Source organism: Hypomesus transpacificus, chromosome 4, assembly GCF_021917145.1.
Source record: "Hypomesus transpacificus isolate Combined female chromosome 4, fHypTra1, whole genome shotgun sequence".
In the NCBI taxonomy this organism is placed as follows: Eukaryota; Metazoa; Chordata; class Actinopteri; order Osmeriformes; family Osmeridae; genus Hypomesus; species Hypomesus transpacificus.
Genome location: NC_061063.1, coordinates 7,313,941 through 7,332,336, shown reverse-complemented (window position 1 = coordinate 7,332,336; position 18,396 = coordinate 7,313,941). Strand labels below are relative to the sequence as shown.

Here is an 18,396-nt window from a genome sequence, read left to right as displayed (position 1 = left end):
TGACATTTTTTCTTGTTCACTGTTGACTTGAGTTTATAACGAAACGCTAGCTAGCAGCTCATCGTCACAAGGATGGCGGAGGTCCAACAAGGTACTTCTAGTGAAACGATAACCGAGACCGTTCAAATTGATACACCACCACCGCCCCAGCAGGTAAACAGAATCGCCTGATTGTAAACCAATTGTAAACTATCTAGACTAGTTATGTCAAAACGTTTGTTATCCATCTTTCTCTGTATGTCCGCTTTGCGACCATTCTTTATAGCCACATTCATTAACCAACTAGTCTGACCGCACCCAAATATTACGTTGGTTGATGCTTCTCAAATGCACAGACAGTTTTCCACTTTTGCCAGTGTAGTCAGCAACAATTTTAGAATTAGGTACTTCAGACCGTTCCTCGGTTTATATCCCGTAATCTTGCAAGGTAGAAGTTAAACAAAATGTACTGACATACATTCATAGATGTTGTATGTGGGTGATGCAACCTGGCCTTTTGTTCCAATCGTGCTTCTTTCTCCCGACACAGGAGGGACGCAGCCTGACTATTAAACTGAGGAAGAGAAAAACTGAGAAGAAAGTTGAGTGGTCCAGTGACACAGTGGACAATGAGCACTTGGGAAGGAGGTCCTCAAAATGTGAGAATCAACTTCACACCGTTATAGATGTGTCTGTGATAAACGTTTTCCAGTTGTTTCCCTTCGTGAAAAGCTAATGTTATTGATAAACCCACAGGTTGCTGTGTCTATGAGAAACCAAGGCAGTTTGGAGAGTCTTCCTCTGAGAGTGAGGGAGATGATGACGAAGGCTGTGGGAGTGCACACTGCGTTCTAGGACATGGCAAAGACAGACATGGACAGAGGGAAGATGGTGGGACCACGGTGCCTCCTAGTTCTGGAGGTGGTTCACATACCCACTAATGTTTCTGGGCATCCGTGTGGAAATAAAGGAGTGGTTCTGATAATGACAATGAAACATCACAAAATGGCACTCTTTTATTTAGTTTAGTTACTGCGTTCATGAGAGGAAAGGGTTAGGATAGCTTGGGAGAAAGAATTGCTGGTTATAGGTTGCCTATTAGATACACATGATTGGGACTTGGAGTTCATTGTATATAACACAGCAACTTTACTTATTTTTTTATAAAGATTACCTTTCCTAAATTATTTGATTCTTAATGCTTAATCTTTCTCAATTTTGCTGCAGTAATCCTGGCCTGGGAACCAGTTTGATTATGTTTGTCAAGACCTTTTGCAAGGTGTCATTCTGATCAAACGGATTGACAGGCACCCAGGATATCTGAAATATCATCTATGAATAATGTAGGTAAAGTCACTGTCTTAGCCAGTGGATGGCTTCTTCCTATGTCATAAGTTCCGTTACGCTTTTAATCTTTTTTCTTGTTATCATATCAGATGCACTATTGTGAATAATTCCAAATGACACTATATTTTTGTCATGTTCACAATCTAACATTGCTCTACAACAGTATCAATAACAGACCATTGGAGATAACACAAATTCTTACATTTTGCACATTTGGGCTGGTTGGGGAAGTCTGATCTTTCTCTGAATTAATATTACATAGACAATCCTCATATGTAACTACCTTAAAGTTTTTTTTATTTTTCTTACAAGGATAGTTTATGGGTTATAATAGAGTTTTATCATTAAAACAGATCAATTGTAAAATGCCAGACATTTTTATGTGTAGGTGCTTTAGGTGCATGCACCAATCCAATAGTTTGAAATCCATGTTTTGGCAAGAGTTAGCTTATAAGGAAATAAACAGGATGTCTTGGGTTGAATAATTACACACCAAAAACCATAAAACAATGCTGATGGATCTGTGTTTATCATTCCCTGGGCTAAATACGAGTACATGTATAACCCCAAAGCAATTGTTATTTAAACCTACTGTGTTCTACTGAAAGGGGAAACAATGCGTTTTGTGTTTGGCAGGTCCATTACTATGATGTACATATATATGATCTTGGGATTGGTGACAGCGTACAGTAGTTGTGAATTGGGCAAGTTAGATGAAGTATTTCAGTGGCTATGACAACGATGCATGTTTTCTGATTTCATGTGTCTCAACTTCAATCCACTTTCACAGTGAAGGATCTCATTCTTAATGGTTTTGAGTCAAACCACTCGACTCAAACTGTTTCATATGTGACACTATTCAGTATTATGAATTACATGTAATTCCGCCAAATTTTCTGTAACATCAGTAAACACATGTCATTGTACCGGTAATGCACCTTTCTGTATATAAAAGTCATATATGAGTGGATTTAATGTGAATAAAGTTTTGAACTGTGATCATATCGTTGTATCTGTTCCATCTCTAGACATCTCACATTAAGGTAGGCTAAATGGCCCAAGATACAGATATAGAAATGCTACTTCGATGTAGGTGTCAGTGTCTGAGACCTGCTGAGTTAACTGAGGAAGTCCAACTTGTTAGTGAGTAGCCATGCATACAGAAGTATTAATAAGTTAAATGATCCTTCCACATTCGTTCACTGACTCTGCTGGTAATAGCAAAGATATTCTGGGCACTCCTGCCTGTGTGCCAGGATCATGGATGGACCCCACACCTGATTGACCAGTCTCAAGAAATCCTCCACCAGATTTGATGCTTAACAAAGATTGTGAACAATTGCACATAGATTTACTTTTAGCTCATTTCAGTATACTGTATATAGAGCATTGTTTTATGTCACAAAAATGGACAATGGTCATTTTCCTCATGGTTTTCTTGATACTGTGAACTGTTCAAAATGAAATAAATGCAGATACTTTCTTGCATAAAATCAACACTCAGATGCAAATTAAAAATTTTGAAAAATACGTTACAACTTTATTTACCCAGTGGAACTATTTTAGGCTCAGTGTACAGTGATGGGGGTCAGAACAGTCACAAATCTAGATGGACAGTTATAGGTCTTGGCTCCTTCCCGTCACATGCATACTTCTCCCCTTAACCCTTATCAGAAACGCACCACCTTAACATTCAACTAGCCATGGCATGGCTCATGGCTTTGCTGTTTGTTTGTTTTTTTTACTTACATAACACCTTAGTGTTACTTCAACAGTGATCCAGCAATTCAAAAGGAGGTTTAGGTTTCTAAATGACAAAGATGAGTTTCTTCACAATAAGAAAGATGGACCCTGATAAAATCTTGATGAAAACGCACACAAGGAGTAAAAAGGAATCCCGCCCCCCTCCCGATATTATCAATATACAATGGACAAATGTTTGTGATTGCTTTGGACTCTCACTTTTGCTAACAAGAAGAAGAAAATTTTTTTTTTGATTTACAGCATGGATACTTTAAAGCCCCTTTCTGACATGCATAGATAAGGCAGCAAAAACGCATCGCCAATTGTGTTCAAGAGGTTCACAGTTGTTTATATGGGAGTGTTACGAGGCATAGGATTCTTAGTTAAAGTTGGATCTCTTAGGTCTGCCCCAAGAAGAGCCCCAACTGTGACAAGGCAAAGGACATTTTGAAATATCAAATACTAAAATCATATGCAAAACAATTTACAAAGGATCACTGAGTAATGTTATTTAATACTGGGGATATTCTTATGAAATTAGGTTTACTAACCATGCAAAATGTAAAAGTAAAAAAGCCTATTTAATTGTCTATACATGACAAAATATTGCATGTCAAAAGGTGCTGGTATTGAGTGAATATTAAATCTACAGAGAGTGGTATTCATTCACTTAAATCCATTTCCAAACATGTCAGAATCAAATGTCCAAATATACATTTCTTTGAGACACATAGGAAGGTACGTTTTGGTAACAAATAGAGGAACAATTGTTTTGATCATGACAAGTATATATGTAAATATAATATATACACACATTTGTAATAATGACCAAGTATGTAGTGAAAATGCGTTGCCACTGCTCCATTCAGAGTAGTCTCCACAATGAAATGTTCGCTTTCAGATGCTTATTATTTTTCCCTTCATTGCACATAGTATTAGACCCATGGGCTCAGCTTGGAACATGGAATTGTCAGCCACATACAAACAGGGTGCCTGTGGAGAAAAATGAAGAAAATCAATAAGTAATTTTGAAAGTTTCAACATCATTTGAATTGTCTATTATGGAAAAGACTGGTCAACCTAGGTGTCTTTTACTTGTGACTTTTAACATTGCCCCCTCAATACACAAATCACATCTGTTGTAGCATCACAGCTCCCAGCTTCAACCATGACAACCCACATCCCAAAGAGAACTCTGCGTCTGTCCTGACTTCATGCTGGTTGCATACTTGAGAATGTTATTATTATTCATTTTCTTTGGCAGGAAGAAAAAACAATTTTGGGCTGATGGTTGGCTGGACAAACTAAGGGAGACATTGTACTCAATTCTCAGTATTTTGGGCTTTTAACTAACCATGGCACCACAATAATATCCATGCAAAAATGTTTTTCTTTTTTTTTACTCTGCACCACAAGATAGGAACAAAGGCAGATAACATTAAGACAATGTCCAAAAGGTTGGAGTTCTTGCAAATACCATGCTCACATAGAACTGTATAATGCAAAAAGGTGACTAGGAAAATACCTAACCAAAAGAGGAACAAGGAGACTGCAGGGAGAACACAATGTGGCTAGTGAATACAGATAGTTCCTTGACTCCGAAACACTGTAGAACTTTTCTGATCCATGACCTTCTACTATACTTATGCACTTGTTTATCAATCAATGAATACAATGTAAATGTAGAACACATTATGAGCACATACCTAATTAACTTATGTAAGGCACAACCCTTCTTTTGTAGTCAGGTGCAACTCTGTATGCTCATCATTGTCTATTATTTCCTCTTCATCCAACTTCTCTTCCATGTCTTCCTTGAGTGGATCGTCCTCTCCAAGAATCACGCTCTGCCGGACACTGACAGAGATGACCAACACCTGCACAATACCATAGACCAGAGCAAACTGTGGGAGAAACTCCTGGATCAGTAGAAGCAATCCTGCCATTCCAACAGTGGAGACGAAGAAAAGAGCCATTCCATGTAGCCACAGCTTTAGGGCCCCCTGAACCCCCAACACTTCCAGGATGAATTTGGCAGGTGGGGAGACAGTCCAGAGGAACCCCACCACAAACAGATCAAACAGGTGGCGGATAAAGTTGAAGCAGATTTCAAAGTGCTCAGGCACTATTTCCCCCCTCCAGGATTGTGCAAAGAGACGGAAATAAAGTGACTGCCGAAAAGAGGGGGGTGTGGGAGAGGGTGGAGGGGTTCCATAGTCAGAAAACTCCTCGTCGTGATCCAAGTCCCAATCTGCCTCGGTCCAACCGATACATTTTCTTTGTCTGAGTCCAGAATTCCCAGATTCTCTCGGCCAAAATAAGTTTGAGGAGGGAAGGATCTTGTTCCACCATCTAGGGGCATGTTCTGTTTTCGCTTCAGTCTCCTGCTTCCCTGCACACAAATCCTTAATTTCCATTGGTTGTAGTTTCTCCTCTGCTTCGATGTACTCCTCATTTACTACGGTTTGGTCATTTAGCTTGCTGCTTTTTCCCCAAACCCAGGCTGTCAAAGTTCCCAATCCCCAACGGCTTGTCATATGCTGTTTTTCTTCTATCACATGTTCGTCCCTCATGTCTGACACTGTGCTACTGCTCCATGGGCGGTTTGAGATTGCTGGACGCACCCAGCTCCAAACTCGTCCTACCACAGCTGCCATAACGCCCCGTTGCCTGTCTAATTGTGTTCTACTCTACGGTACTAAAAACACTTTCTTAGACTGTTTAACTCTTCTACAACTTAATGCAGGCCCTTTGAAAACAATTGAAGGTTGGGCAGAAGAAGTGAACACCAACACACTGACACACCTGTATTCCCTAAAACCGAAACGTACTAGTTAACATTGGGGGGAAAAGTTTACGTACATACGGTCTACATGTCTCTGGTAGACTTGATCACATTCTAAAAAGCATCCCCAACCATGCTTAAGTTGATCTAAACATTCCAAAACCTTCACAATACATCATATGGCTAACAATCAAACGGGATCAAGCTAGTTATTAACTACCTTTACTTTCTCATCAGCAGACAGTCGAGGCTTGTGAAGTGCTAGCTAGCTCTAGCTTTAGTAGCTCGCTGTGATATCGAGATAACTTTAGAAGTCGACGTGGAACAAATTCGGGAAGAAACGACAAGTTTCATTCGATCAGCAAGGCGCTCAACTCTACGCAGTGTACCTGCCAAAACAATGGAAACAGATCCAATTAAACATTCAAGTGTATCGGACTTCTAGCTTGCTAGGAGCAACCTTGATGTCTGGCATTTATTCTTACCTAACCAACCTCGCCGTCAGTGCCCCACTAGCCACAGAACGTCGCTATCCAAATTATAAAGCATACATCCGTTGCGCTCGACCAGCGATCACTAATACTTTGATCAGACTAGGGAGCCAACTTGTTAACAAGTCTGGACGCAGTAAACCATCTACATTTCCGTGGTTTAGTCAGAGTGCGCAGGTAGGTAGTTGGACGCGAGTTCTAGACAAAAACGACGTAAGCAGTGATCTAGCCACGTATTGGCTGCGGGAAACCCAGTCAGCGGTTAGCTACGTGCATTTTTTTTAAACAGTAGTAGATGACATCTACTTTTTACACGATGATTTAAGTACTTTCATAAACGCTGTCAGGTGTCCAAACCTTGCTTGTAAACCCGTTTACCAAAACGGGAAACCATTTATCACTCTCCCTTGATTATTAGGCAGTGTAGTGCTTCTACATTCACTTGACCATTATGATAAGCAGTCATAGAAACGCCAAGCCATACACAGGTTTTACTTCACAGGTTAAAACATCCTGTTAGTATTTATTGGAACAAACAAAAACAGCATTGAAAACAATCTTGGTACATTTTCAGTCAGGCACCAAAAGCTTGAGGGTTTTCTGCCAACATCATGAGTATTCGCTACAAAACTCCATGGAAGAAGTTTTGCCACTGTACAGATCCTTGAATTGCCCTGTGAAGCAAAAACCAAGTCAGTAAACCGTTTAAAAATATGTACTTTTATGTGGCTATAACATGTCTCAGTGCGCTGCGAGTAAACATCAATATTGATCAGTTGAACCAATAATGCAATCATCATTGACAGTTTGATAACTTGTATAGACAATAGCAACTATGCTTACCCCCCCCCCCAAAAAAAGGTCCTCGTCCACAGGTCCTGAAACTAAATATTTTACAATCATCACATCTGTTAAATAATCTACAGATTAGACCATGTCTTTGCAGTGTGAGTTCAGTGCACTGTGAAAACACTTCATGTTAAAATCAGAGACTAGTCTAGAAAGCTCATCAAAACACACATTAAAGCACAAGGCACCTTTTCATTCATTATACTCACCAAATGCTTGACATGCTGACAATGTATGCCGTCTCATGAAGCCCTGCAGACAAATTGTAACATTACAGAATGTCCTGGAAAGCAAAAGCTAGTCAAATCCTTTAAAATAGTGTCTCAGTGCGCTGCGAGTAAACATCAATATTGATCAGTTGAACCAATAATGCAATCATCATTGACACTGGGATGACTCCCATTAGATAAGTAACTTGATGCGTACCAAAACATTACATTTTACAATTTAGACATATGATCTATACATATTTAGTCCACGAGTTTGCAGTGAGATCAGCACATCATGAAAAAGCCTTGTTAAAAATGACTAAAAACCTCATCTACACATTGAAGCATAAGGCACCTTCTCATTTATTGTACTCACCTCTTGATTGCCAATATGGCATCATAGCATGTCAGTCTCATGACGTCCTGTAAGAAAATACATACCATTACAACAACACCCAGGTGACTAAGGGAATTTGTCAATTCACCCAACTGTGTTCAGTGCATTGTAAAATATCTTCACGGTTAAGTCAGAGACTCTAGTCTATGAAATCATCATTACACAGGCCATATTTCATGTACCAATAGAACAGCATTACACCACATACCTGTTGAATTATTTTTCAATCTGATGGTCCAAAAAAGGGAATGTATCCAAAGCCTAAGGATTTATATACAAAAATAAGTTTAACACAAGTAATAGCCTCCAGAAAGTGTCATCAATGCACATTACATCAGCCTTATGGTTGGCTACCTTTAGAAAACTAGTTTTACATTTGACCACAACAATGAGAATCCGATTAACACAAATTTGCTCAGATCACTCAAGTCAGTTTACATCAGTAGAATCAAAATGGCAACAATCAAAACACTAATTATGCTTACAAAGTGTGGAACTTCAGGTTGGAGAAGCCTTGTTGCCAAGAATTCCTGGAAGGGAAACATTGTGCTATTAACAATGGGTGATGCCGTCAAATTAGTTAAACTAGTTAAACTGAACAAAATGTGTGTCAGTGCACTGTGAAAGATCTTCACGGTTAAGTCAGAGACTCTAGTCTAAGAAATCATCATATCACACACTGGAATAACCCATATTTTGAAAAGGGGAGGCAATCTTGGAACTCACCATTTGCACAGACACTGCCATCCCACTGTCCATCTCAAAACCTTGGGTGCAAGAAAATAAGTTAGAATCATGTCTTAATCAACAATCCTTGCATTGGAAGAATAACAGTTTGCCTTCAGTGCACTGTGAAATAGCATCATGTTTAAGTCAGAGACTCTAGTCTAGTAAATCATCATAGGCATAGTTGTGGGGGAAAAAACATAACGCTACAGCAGTGTCTCACCAATCATGCTCGCATGGGATCCGTTCAGAGTACGGCTACCAGAAAGTCATGAGTGTTCACTGTAGGCCTACGCATGAATGTGGCAACTGAGACGTCACTCCAGTTGAGGCACACGAATGATCTTGGTTTACATTAGACTCAAACATAACACGCATTCTTCTTGTTACTACTTATCCTTAGCAAACAAGGTAACAAATGTTGCCTTCCATTGTCTTGTCCCGGTACACCATTATCGGTTAAAGTGAACTTAACTCTAAACTTGTTCGAAGGCTACCGAGCAAAGGACTGCACGTGGTTGTGTGCACGAATGGCGTTTTGGCGCCGTCTTACGTTCACAAGCCAATTTACGTTACCATGCCAAGTAAACCAACTTATTTGTAACCTTTCATCCATATTCGCTACATTTTAAATATAACATATCCGCTTTTGTTTGGATGGTTCGTAAAACGCCACAAATGTGTATATCATTATACATCATACTCTAGACTTCGTAACACGCCAACCTCGACTTTCTTACTCGAGCTAACGATCAGCAGAGGTCCCTACGACGCATGTACAGGGATTTTATACAGGGTCCTGCTTTTTTCTATGGCTGCCATACACACCGCCTGTTTCATTAGTAACCATAAAGCCTAAAACTTAACCTATTCAGTCAAAAAGTATATTCAATTGGACTGTTAATTGGTTTGTTGGAATTTTAAAACACACACAATTCAAATGAATGTACATGTTACATTCAAGAAACTGCTGTAATCTAGTTGGTTGCCGCGAGGGGTCGTTAGTTTTTTGAAAACTGAACACTTACCACGCCCACACTACAGGTTTTCATTGTACGTCACGGAAGTCAGTTACATGAAGTGAAGATGGCGACCGCCTACGAAAGATTCAATTTGTAAGTAACTGAAATACTTTATTTAATCAAATATACAAACACAGTGAAGTGTGTATTATTTGCGTGTCTAGTAACAGCAATTTAGGATGATCTGTTGGTCAAACCATGTTATGGTTACCAAAAGACGATAGACACAAAATGAGATAGAACTGAACTTGCCTTTCTCGCTCTGCATTTGCCTCGATTGATTTACTCGATCCATACCACATCACGTAACATTGGTTGGCAAGTTGGATCTTGGCGACACATTATTATTCTGTATTATTGTCACTTTTCTATCTTGTGATCTAAGCTAGTGATGTGATCACCTTTTCAAACTGTCTCTGGACTAGCCAAGTGTCAGAAGCAGATCATGAACCAGTCACCTGGGTTTACAGGCAGGGTACTCAAGTGGAGTCAGCGAACATGGTTTTTGCTTTAACTGGTTAATTTAATACGCTCACTGTTATTGTGCTCACATATATAGGAAATCATAAACGACACATACAAGTTATGTGCAAGTGTTGAGTGTTTCGTATTTTCCATGCATTTTCAACGATAGACCTAACGTTGGTTTTCTTTCGAGTTTAAGACCATCTTGAAGCCTTTCGGAACTTTTTAGAGCACCAAAGAGTAGGAGGCCACATATTTCTGGTGCAGGATTTTCCTGCTTGACATGGAGATTGTTCAAACCTGTAACACAAACATTACTTTACAGTGGAGGACTTACGCTAGACGTGAGCCATACTTGCTCAGCGTTAGGATTTTTTCTATTGCTTTATAATCCTCATTGAATTTCATAAACTCCAATAGAAGGGCCCTTATGTTGTGGAATAATTATGTAAGGTACTAGTTAAAACATTTAAATAATGTAATCTTCAACCTAGACTAACAGCTTCTAGACTAGCTATCACCAGTGCAGGTGGCAACAAGCAATACATCAAGCTTTCTTGGCTTCTCACTAAAATAATTTAAGATGTAAAATGTTACTTCTCCAGGTGTTGGATTGGCTCTAACAGTGGTAGCCTAAACATTCAGATCCCATTCACATCATGTTACAGTGCAGGTGACAGAATGACTTTTGTCATTATTGTAACACTGGAATTGGAATTCTGTTATTTATATTTCATCCTCCTGCAGGCACACCACTCCAGAAAAGTTCTTCATCGAAGCATGTGACGATGGCGCAGATGCTGTCTTGGCCATTGATAGGGTGTCATCAGAGATGACCCTGACAGGTGAAACTGCCTACTAGACTTCAGAATGGAGTGGACTAATGTCATGTAGAATATTATTAAGTGAAAGCATAAGAATAATACCTCTACCCTACCTTAAACTGTTCTCATCAGACATGGCGGGGTACCATTAGAATCCTAGTGTGTTAAACCATCAAGGCATTTGCCCTTACTTTAGCTCTCGCTATCCCATTGCTTTTTATTACGAATTACGTAGGATCATTTTTGCTCAGTCATGATTTCTATTGGAGTGCTTTGTCCAATTACAGTGACTGTTATTTTTTTAACCCAATGGAATGAGAACATTTGATGAAGCTGTTAAACTGAAACAGAAAAGGAGCCCCTTTACATGCCCATGTCTTGTGTATGTACTTAGAAGCCTTTTGTTAAAGATAAGCTTACGTATGTATTTATTTCAGGAAAAAAGGATGTCCCTACCTCAGCCTTCACAAGGCCCATCTGTGGCATTATGGGAACAATTCACCTCGTTGCAGGTTTGTAAGACAGTGCCTGCGACAGCACTGTCACCATGCTGGACATACTGTGTTTGGTGAAACACACTGCAAAGATAGATGGATAGACAAAGAGAGATGGAAAGAGATACATTTGTACTTTACTTCATTAGTCTAAACTATCTCTCCATGCATAGGGATGTACCTCATTGTCATTACCAAGAAGAGGAACGTGGGCAGCCTCTTGGGCCATGCTGTGTGGAAGGCGGTTGATTTTGACATCATCTCCTATCAGAAGACCATGCTCCACCTCACAGAGATCCAGGTTACTAACACTCTTCTTCCTTTTTGTCCAACGAGTCTGATTAGTCGGTTGGCATAAGTATTTAACCATTGTGACAAATAACAGTGCTGGTGATAAACACCCCATCTAAGTTCACTGACATCTCCTCTCTGTGACCCTGTCCTTGAAGTTAGGACAGTTTTGACGGCAGTACAGTAGCTTGCACTGAGAGGGGACCCAGTGTTTAGACAGGATTAGTTTTATCGTCCTCCGTTGGAATCACGCTGTGGTATCTAGTTTCAGTAATGCAGGTGGTTTACATAATTCATCACAGCTGCTATTCCTTACACTAATTGAAAGCCTGGACCTGGCCTGAGACTGGGCAGTCACTAATGTTGGACCTGCTCAGTTATAAGAGATGTGCTGAATAATACCACTGCAAAAAGGGTTCACGAATAATATTTCACCTAGGCTGAATAAGTGTTAGGTATGTGTTCATTATGTAGACTGATAATAAATGTATTATCATCTTAAATGTTTTGGTGTAAAGTAATCTACCCTATGAATTTATGTGTTCTGGGGACTCATTGAAAGGAATTGAAAGAGATGAGAGAGCTTAGCTATGATGTTGTGAGTGAGGACGGAGAGTACACAAACATAACTGCTTTGTTGGGCGAAAAAAAAGGAAGGCAGAGTGCTGATGAGGCAGGGTAGGAGCAGCTGTTCAGGAAAGCAACAGTAGCGGTGTTGCTGTTGGAGATGAGGAGGTGTAGAGTCATGTCAAGCTCTTCCTGGCTCCCTCGGTAAACAGGCTTAGCATCCCGATCCTATTAGCCGAACAGAAATGTGGAAAAGCCTGACAAAAGCCTGCCTGTGATTGACCACTAGCTACAGTACAGTACGTGTGATATAAGCCACCGGTGCCTACACGTGCCACAAAGTCCAGCTGGTTTTGTTCCACAAAGGAGGGGAAGGAGGGAAGGGGGCATGAAGGATCAGGCTGAGGCCTCCTCCTAACACAAGGGTACTGTTACAGGGAAGTGATTATTTAATTAGTAGAATTAGGATGCTTCATACAAGCACCTGATTTTGATTACTGTAGGTACTTCAAATGGCAATCAGGGACACTATCTTGAAGACTGACCATTAAAAGGAGAATGTTTTTATTAGCATGTGTAGTGAAATAACTGATAACAAATCCCAACTTTTTACAAACACTCATACACTTGATGCAAATAAATTATAATTATACAAAAAGGTGCACAAATATAATCTTCCTATCCTTTTTAGGCTCAAGACAACAAGACTTTCTTGTCCATGATGAACAATGTGCTGACCACAGATGGCTTCTACTTCTGCACTGACTATGACCTGACCCACACCCTGCAGAGGTTGGCCAACACCAGCCCCGACTTCCAGGAGAACAGCCTTCTGGAGAGGGTAGGAGCGATGACCTCAGAGTGTCATACCTACCCCATAGCTTCTGCATATTGAAGGGGTGTCAGATTGGCAGTGGCGTTTGGCCTTCCTGAAAGTCATGTAAATCATACTCCTTGCCTGGATGCATCAGTAAACTCACACACACACACACACACACTAACACACACACTAACACACACAAACACACACACACAAACACACACACACTAACACATACGGCATGCTCAGGCACCCTGAGACAGATTATTGAGTCATTGTTGGTTTATGTAATCTCATGATATGTTCTCCTTCTGATGTGAGAGGGAACACACTGTACAGCTGTTATTTCCATTTCTCCTAAACCCAAAACCTGTCTGACTGGTTTGATGTTCATACAGAAACGTGTTTTCCACCCGATCAAGTCATGAAGAAAGACACAATTTACACAAAGTGCTGATGTTGTGGGAATGAATTACAGCAAGCTTTTGTTGGCTAGTTTATACAGAGACATTTACATATTGGTGTTTATGGATGAAAGATTCATTTATTTACTGACTCCTTTGTGTGCAGGCAGACCAGAGGTTTGTGTGGAATGGAAACCTTCTAAGAGACTTTTCTACACAGCCAGAGGTGAGGTGATCTTAACAAACATCACAATTTCTCCATCTGGAAATGAACTAGGCTATTAGCCCCGCAACAAGTGTATACTGTCGTTTATGCGTTTAAGAAGTTCCTCAACTTCTCCTGACAGCTCCACAAGTTTGCCATCCCCGTTGTTCATGGGTGTATCCTTTTTCTAACGTCATTACTCGCCACACTGACAAGCATTACGCAATGTCCTTCAGTGTGTTGTGAGTTGTCCTTGACTCTCTTGGTGCAGTCATTGTGATGAAGCCATGTCGCATCAATGGAAAGATCTTTGAGTGGATCCTGATATCCAGGAGGAGCTGTTTCCGGGCTGGTGTCAGGTACTACGTCAGAGGTAACCCGCCAACAAAAACAAACAATAACAGTCAGTTTGGCTCAATGACACTATTATTGTTGGACTATATAGATAATTGAGATGCCTTACTAATGGCCATGTCTTGTGTTCTGTTGCTGTTTTTTGCCAGGCATTGACTCTGAGGGCCATGCTGCTAATTTTGTAGAGACTGAGCAGATTGTTTTATACAATGGAGGAAGGGCTTCATTTGTCCAGGCCAGTAATAACCAACCTACTGCCCTCTTTAGGCACATTTCTCGAATAACGGAGGTGGCATAAAATGTCAATCCATAATTTATTTCCTTGTTCTTCCTCTGCAGACACGAGGCTCCATGCCCTTCTTCTGGTCCCAGAGGCCCAACCTCAAATACAAGCCCAAGCCTCTGATCAGCAAAACGACCAGTCACGTAGGTGGTTTACATGTACAGCATCAGTCATTTTTGCTTCTTCGTATGTTGTCTGGAATATGGACTAACAATGATCAGCTTGTCTTTCACAGCTGGATGGTTTCCAGAGACACTTTGACTCCCAGGTCCTCATCTATGGGAAGCAAACTATCCTGAACTTGGTAAGTTACTCTATTTAGAAATTATCCGTAGATATCTATTACTTGTGTACTGCTTCTTTTTTTTTTAATTACACAGCAAGTTGTTTTATCTACCAGGTCAACCAGAAAGGCTCTGAGAAACCACTGGAGCAGGCCTTTGCCAAGATGGTGACTGGCATGGAGAACAACATGATAGAGTAAGTCTGCACCTCGCTCAATCATGTGTCCTTTACTTGGCATTCCCCAATCTCACGTGCACATTTCAATGTCTTCTAATGTACCTAGGTACATAGCATTTGACTTCCACAAGGAGTGCAGCAAGATGAGGTGGGACCGTCTCCAGATCCTGGTGAACAAAGTGTCTGACGCGCAGGATGACTTCAGGTAACCCTATTCCCTTTAGGCCAGCTTGTGGATGACAAACAGCATTCTGTATGGATGTTATTACAGTTTGGAGGAGTTTGTCAAGGTTTCTCCCTCTCTCTTTCTTAGTTACTTCATGCTGGACTCTGAGGGGAAGGTGGTGGCTCAGCAGAAGGGGACGTTCCGCAGTAACTGCATGGACTGTCTGGACAGGACCAACGTCATTCAGAGCCTGCTGGCCCGACGTTCCCTACAGTCCCAGCTGCAGGTAGGATGACCAAAAAAAGGCAGGAAATTGTCTCACTGATGCTTTCAAAACAGCTGTTTTTCCACATTCTACACTGTCAGTCACTGACTTATTCATACTGGCGCCCCCTGTCCCCTCTATCTTAATACCTTATGCCAGTCAGACTAACCCTTGCTTCCTTTGTGATTTCCCATAGAGGATGGGTGTCCTCAATGTTGGACAGAAGATCGAAGAGCAGGCTGACTTTGAGAAGATCTATAAGAATGGTAATAGAGGAATGGCCCTCCTTAATAAAAGCTGATACTACTTGTAGATGTCCCAGGAAAGTGTTTTTCTTCGATCTCTCCCCTACTGTTCTCTGACATTGTTTCTGTCTCATCCAACAGCATGGGCAGACAATGCTAACGCTTGTGCTAACCAGTATGCAGGCACAGGAGCACTGAAAACTGACTTCACAAGGTAAAACTATTAAAACAAACACCTAAAGCCACTGTGCACTTGATCGGCCTGTTTGTTCAAGGCTGATATGAATGATCTTCCATTAGGACAGGGAAGCGGACCCAATGGGGCCTGGTGATGGATGGCTGGAACTCCATGATCCGCTACTACAAGAACAACTTCTCTGATGGCTTCAGACAGGTGCTTTGATAAAATATTTATTATATCAGCCCAGTATGATCTGGGAGATTGAAAAAAAGGAGAGCGTTAGATCTACCCTTTTCCAGTTCTGTGGATGATGGCTTTACCTTTCTTTCTACAGGACTCCATTGACCTGTTCCTGGGTAACTATTCCGTGGATGAGTCAGACGGCCCTACCCCACTTCGCGCCCAAAAGGACTGGAAGTTCCTGACGGTCAGTAAGCATAGCTCACATTTGAAACTGGAATGTGCTGTGTCTGCGTCAGAAGTAGGGGGAGGACTCTTCATCTACCATCCAGTCCGTCCCCTCCGTACAGAGGAAGTAACGTGCATTGTTCCTCTTTCTCTTGCAGTTGCCTATCGTCATGGTGATAGCCTTCTCTATGTGCATCATCAGCTTCCTACTGGCTGGTGAGATTATTTTAAATTTTTACACACGCACCTCCATCTGGATAAACATGCTAATGTGCTGCCTCTGTCCTGGTCGCCATAATAAATAATGCCACTGATGAGTTTTGTCTTTTATCCTAGGTGACACATTTACTGAGACCCTGGCCTATGTGCTGTTCTGGGGTACAGCGTGTGCAGTCACCGCTGCTGTCATAGTCTTCAATGGCCGAGACTTTGTGGACGCCCCCAAGCTTGTACAGAAGGAAAAGATGGACTGAATGTGTTTGTGTGGGAAGCAGCTTGGTCCAGCTGACTTGTTTACCTCTTCATCCTCCTCTTCCTCCCAGCTGGTCCAAGCCTGGACTCGGTCTTGACCTGCCCTCCATAATGTCCTTCTTGAATTTCTTTGGGGTCGCTGATCCAAAGCTTCACCTTGTCATGCAGCAAACACAGGGCATCTTCTTAGACCAGTCTTCCCCAACTGTACCCCTCAAATTTTTCCTATACTTGGGTTAGGTATTCCTTTCTGTTTCACATTCCTTAGCTGCTAGTACATTTAGAATGTATGATGTTTCATTCCACTTGATATGTGATGGTGGATAAGAGTGCATGTCAATAGTTTAGTCAACTGAAAGTACTTGATAACAGTTTCTAACAGGGGTCTCTGGATCTTTGATGGCACTTTAGTAAAATGCTGTAGCATTCTTTTTACAGTCAGGAGGTAAACACAAAAGCTGTTAAACTGGGTACATCTGAAAGCATTTCCTCCTGAAAAGTTATGACCTACACCAAATCCTACTTTATTTTCAATGGAGATTAATATTAGCAATTTAATATTGGATGAGGTTTGACATTTTTCCTTGGAAACTGACCCTAAAAAGAAATGGAACCTGTTAGAATGAATACATATTCAGAAGTTTTATCATCTTGAATGTAAAGAGTCAAGCCTTACTAAGCTACAAATTGTAAGAACACTAAACTAGATGGGAATATTATGAAAGTGGGTGTAGTGTTTAGGGAATGTCTTCCTATTAATATAATAATCATGCCTAGTATTTATTGTGATTATATTTTAGTAAGGGCTTCTTGCTTATCTTACCATATAATTTCTGCACTTTTAGTCAAAATAAAATTGATTGCACATAGTACTGTATGTGGTGAAAATGGGTGGTATGAAAGAATATTAAGTTTCCATTTGATTTATGAAGACCCATTATGTTGATGGAAATCATACTAAACAGTACATCACATCTATGTAGTCATAATGTCTTGACAGTGTTTTCTGTATACTGTATACTATGTATTATATATCTTTCACAGTATATTGAAATTGTGTCATGCTCTAGATACAGTCTAAATCACACTGAGACCATTGCCTTACAAGCTTGCCCCTAAATAAAGACGGGGATGGACATTTGAATCATTCCACTTTATCCATTATGAACGTTTCTGAGTATGATTTTTAAATATTCCACTGGGTTTGGAGTTGATTTCAGACTTAAAGTATTATGGAACATAAGGAGTTTTATTGGTTTGCCTTTGTGTTTACTTCCCAGCTCTTTATTTACATTCCATGTCAGATAGTTACTGTAGTCATGTAGGAATCTTGATTTATCTGATTGTGTTGACATTTATTTAAAAGTGGTATATATTAAATAAATAAGGCGGTAACCAGTGACCTACTTAAGCTTCTTACTGTTTTACAATTATCTCTGTAATTTGTACATTATGCACTTGGATAGAATGTGTATCTAACATTCTTGTTATCGTGCATTTATGTATGTTACACAGAGTATTGAAGAGGTTATTGATATTATTGTGAACACCTATTACCAGAGTCTACTGTTAGCAAATTGTCAAAAAACTCTTGAGACAACATGAATTTAATATGTGTCTTCCATAGCAGGCAAGGTTAGTAGAATAATAACATCTGTCCCAAATATAGATTTAACAGTGTTGAAAATAATTGACCTAATCTGCAAAATTGTATGTGAATGTTTGCAATTAAAAGCCACATAAAAAGTATGCCATTACTTACCCCCCCCCCCCCCCCCCCCCCCCGCGCATAGATAATAGTTTCTGGGATTATTTTAACAAGTGATTTATTTAATTGTAAATAAAATACGATATCAAATAGCCTCGCTACACTAATGATTGTATTTTTTTTTATGATTACATTATCCTTTCGGCTCTAGTAATCTGGACTTTTATTATGAAGG

At 40.3% G+C, this 18,396-nt stretch overlaps 3 protein-coding genes, 1 long non-coding RNA gene and 2 other non-coding genes across 8 annotated transcripts; 2 read left to right on the top strand and 4 right to left on the bottom strand.

Annotated features, from left to right (window-relative positions):
• Positions 1 to 27: 27 nt before the first annotated feature.
• On the top strand, positions 28 to 2,328 carry ppp1r11 (protein phosphatase 1, regulatory (inhibitor) subunit 11). Its single transcript, XM_047019481.1, has 3 exons — positions 28 to 153; positions 530 to 638; positions 736 to 2,328. Exons 1-3 carry the CDS (start codon positions 73 to 75, stop codon positions 918 to 920), a joined length of 375 nt encoding a protein of 124 aa, XP_046875437.1. The 5' UTR covers positions 28 to 72; the 3' UTR covers positions 921 to 2,328.
• Positions 2,329 to 3,563: 1,235 nt separating this feature from the next.
• c4h6orf47 (chromosome 4 C6orf47 homolog) lies at positions 3,564 to 6,546 on the bottom strand. 2 transcript variants are annotated; one of them, XM_047019769.1, is made up of 3 exons: positions 6,340 to 6,546; positions 4,776 to 6,243; positions 3,564 to 4,062 (listed from the first exon to the last, which is right to left on the bottom strand). In XM_047019769.1, the coding sequence occupies exon 2, from the start codon at positions 5,724 to 5,726 to the stop codon at positions 4,785 to 4,787; it is 942 nt and encodes a 313-aa protein (XP_046875725.1). In that variant the 5' UTR covers positions 5,727 to 6,243; positions 6,340 to 6,546; the 3' UTR covers positions 3,564 to 4,062; positions 4,776 to 4,784. The 2 variants fall into 2 exon arrangements, with proteins under 2 accessions (XP_046875725.1, XP_046875724.1); XM_047019768.1 differs by having other exon boundaries at positions 4,776 to 6,546.
• Positions 6,547 to 6,834: 288 nt separating this feature from the next.
• LOC124467054 lies at positions 6,835 to 9,287 on the bottom strand. Of its 2 annotated transcripts, XR_006956032.1 has the most exons (7): positions 8,750 to 9,287; positions 8,527 to 8,567; positions 8,286 to 8,330; positions 8,009 to 8,061; positions 7,780 to 7,826; positions 7,404 to 7,446; positions 6,835 to 7,229 (listed from the first exon to the last, which is right to left on the bottom strand). It is a non-coding gene; the product is annotated as an uncharacterized LOC124467054 (long non-coding RNA). The 2 variants fall into 2 exon arrangements; XR_006956031.1 differs by having other exon boundaries at positions 6,835 to 7,446.
• Positions 7,896 to 7,963, bottom strand: LOC124467624. Its single transcript, XR_006956091.1, has one exon. It is a non-coding gene; the product is annotated as a small nucleolar RNA SNORD52 (small nucleolar RNA).
• LOC124467625 lies at positions 8,408 to 8,476 on the bottom strand. The gene has a single exon (XR_006956092.1). It is a non-coding gene; the product is annotated as a small nucleolar RNA SNORD52 (small nucleolar RNA).
• A 285-nt stretch (positions 9,288 to 9,572) lies between the features above and the next one.
• On the top strand, positions 9,573 to 17,617 carry sacm1la (SAC1 like phosphatidylinositide phosphatase a). The gene is made up of 20 exons (XM_047019608.1): positions 9,573 to 9,641; positions 10,761 to 10,858; positions 11,275 to 11,349; positions 11,505 to 11,632; positions 12,881 to 13,030; positions 13,580 to 13,639; positions 13,761 to 13,794; positions 13,890 to 13,991; positions 14,122 to 14,207; positions 14,312 to 14,398; positions 14,491 to 14,559; positions 14,656 to 14,735; positions 14,824 to 14,922; positions 15,031 to 15,169; positions 15,345 to 15,414; positions 15,535 to 15,607; positions 15,694 to 15,787; positions 15,909 to 16,001; positions 16,141 to 16,198; positions 16,319 to 17,617. The coding sequence occupies exons 1-20, from the start codon at positions 9,613 to 9,615 to the stop codon at positions 16,453 to 16,455; spliced, it is 1,761 nt and encodes a 586-aa protein (XP_046875564.1). The 5' UTR covers positions 9,573 to 9,612; the 3' UTR covers positions 16,456 to 17,617.
• Positions 17,618 to 18,396: the final 779 nt, after the last annotated feature.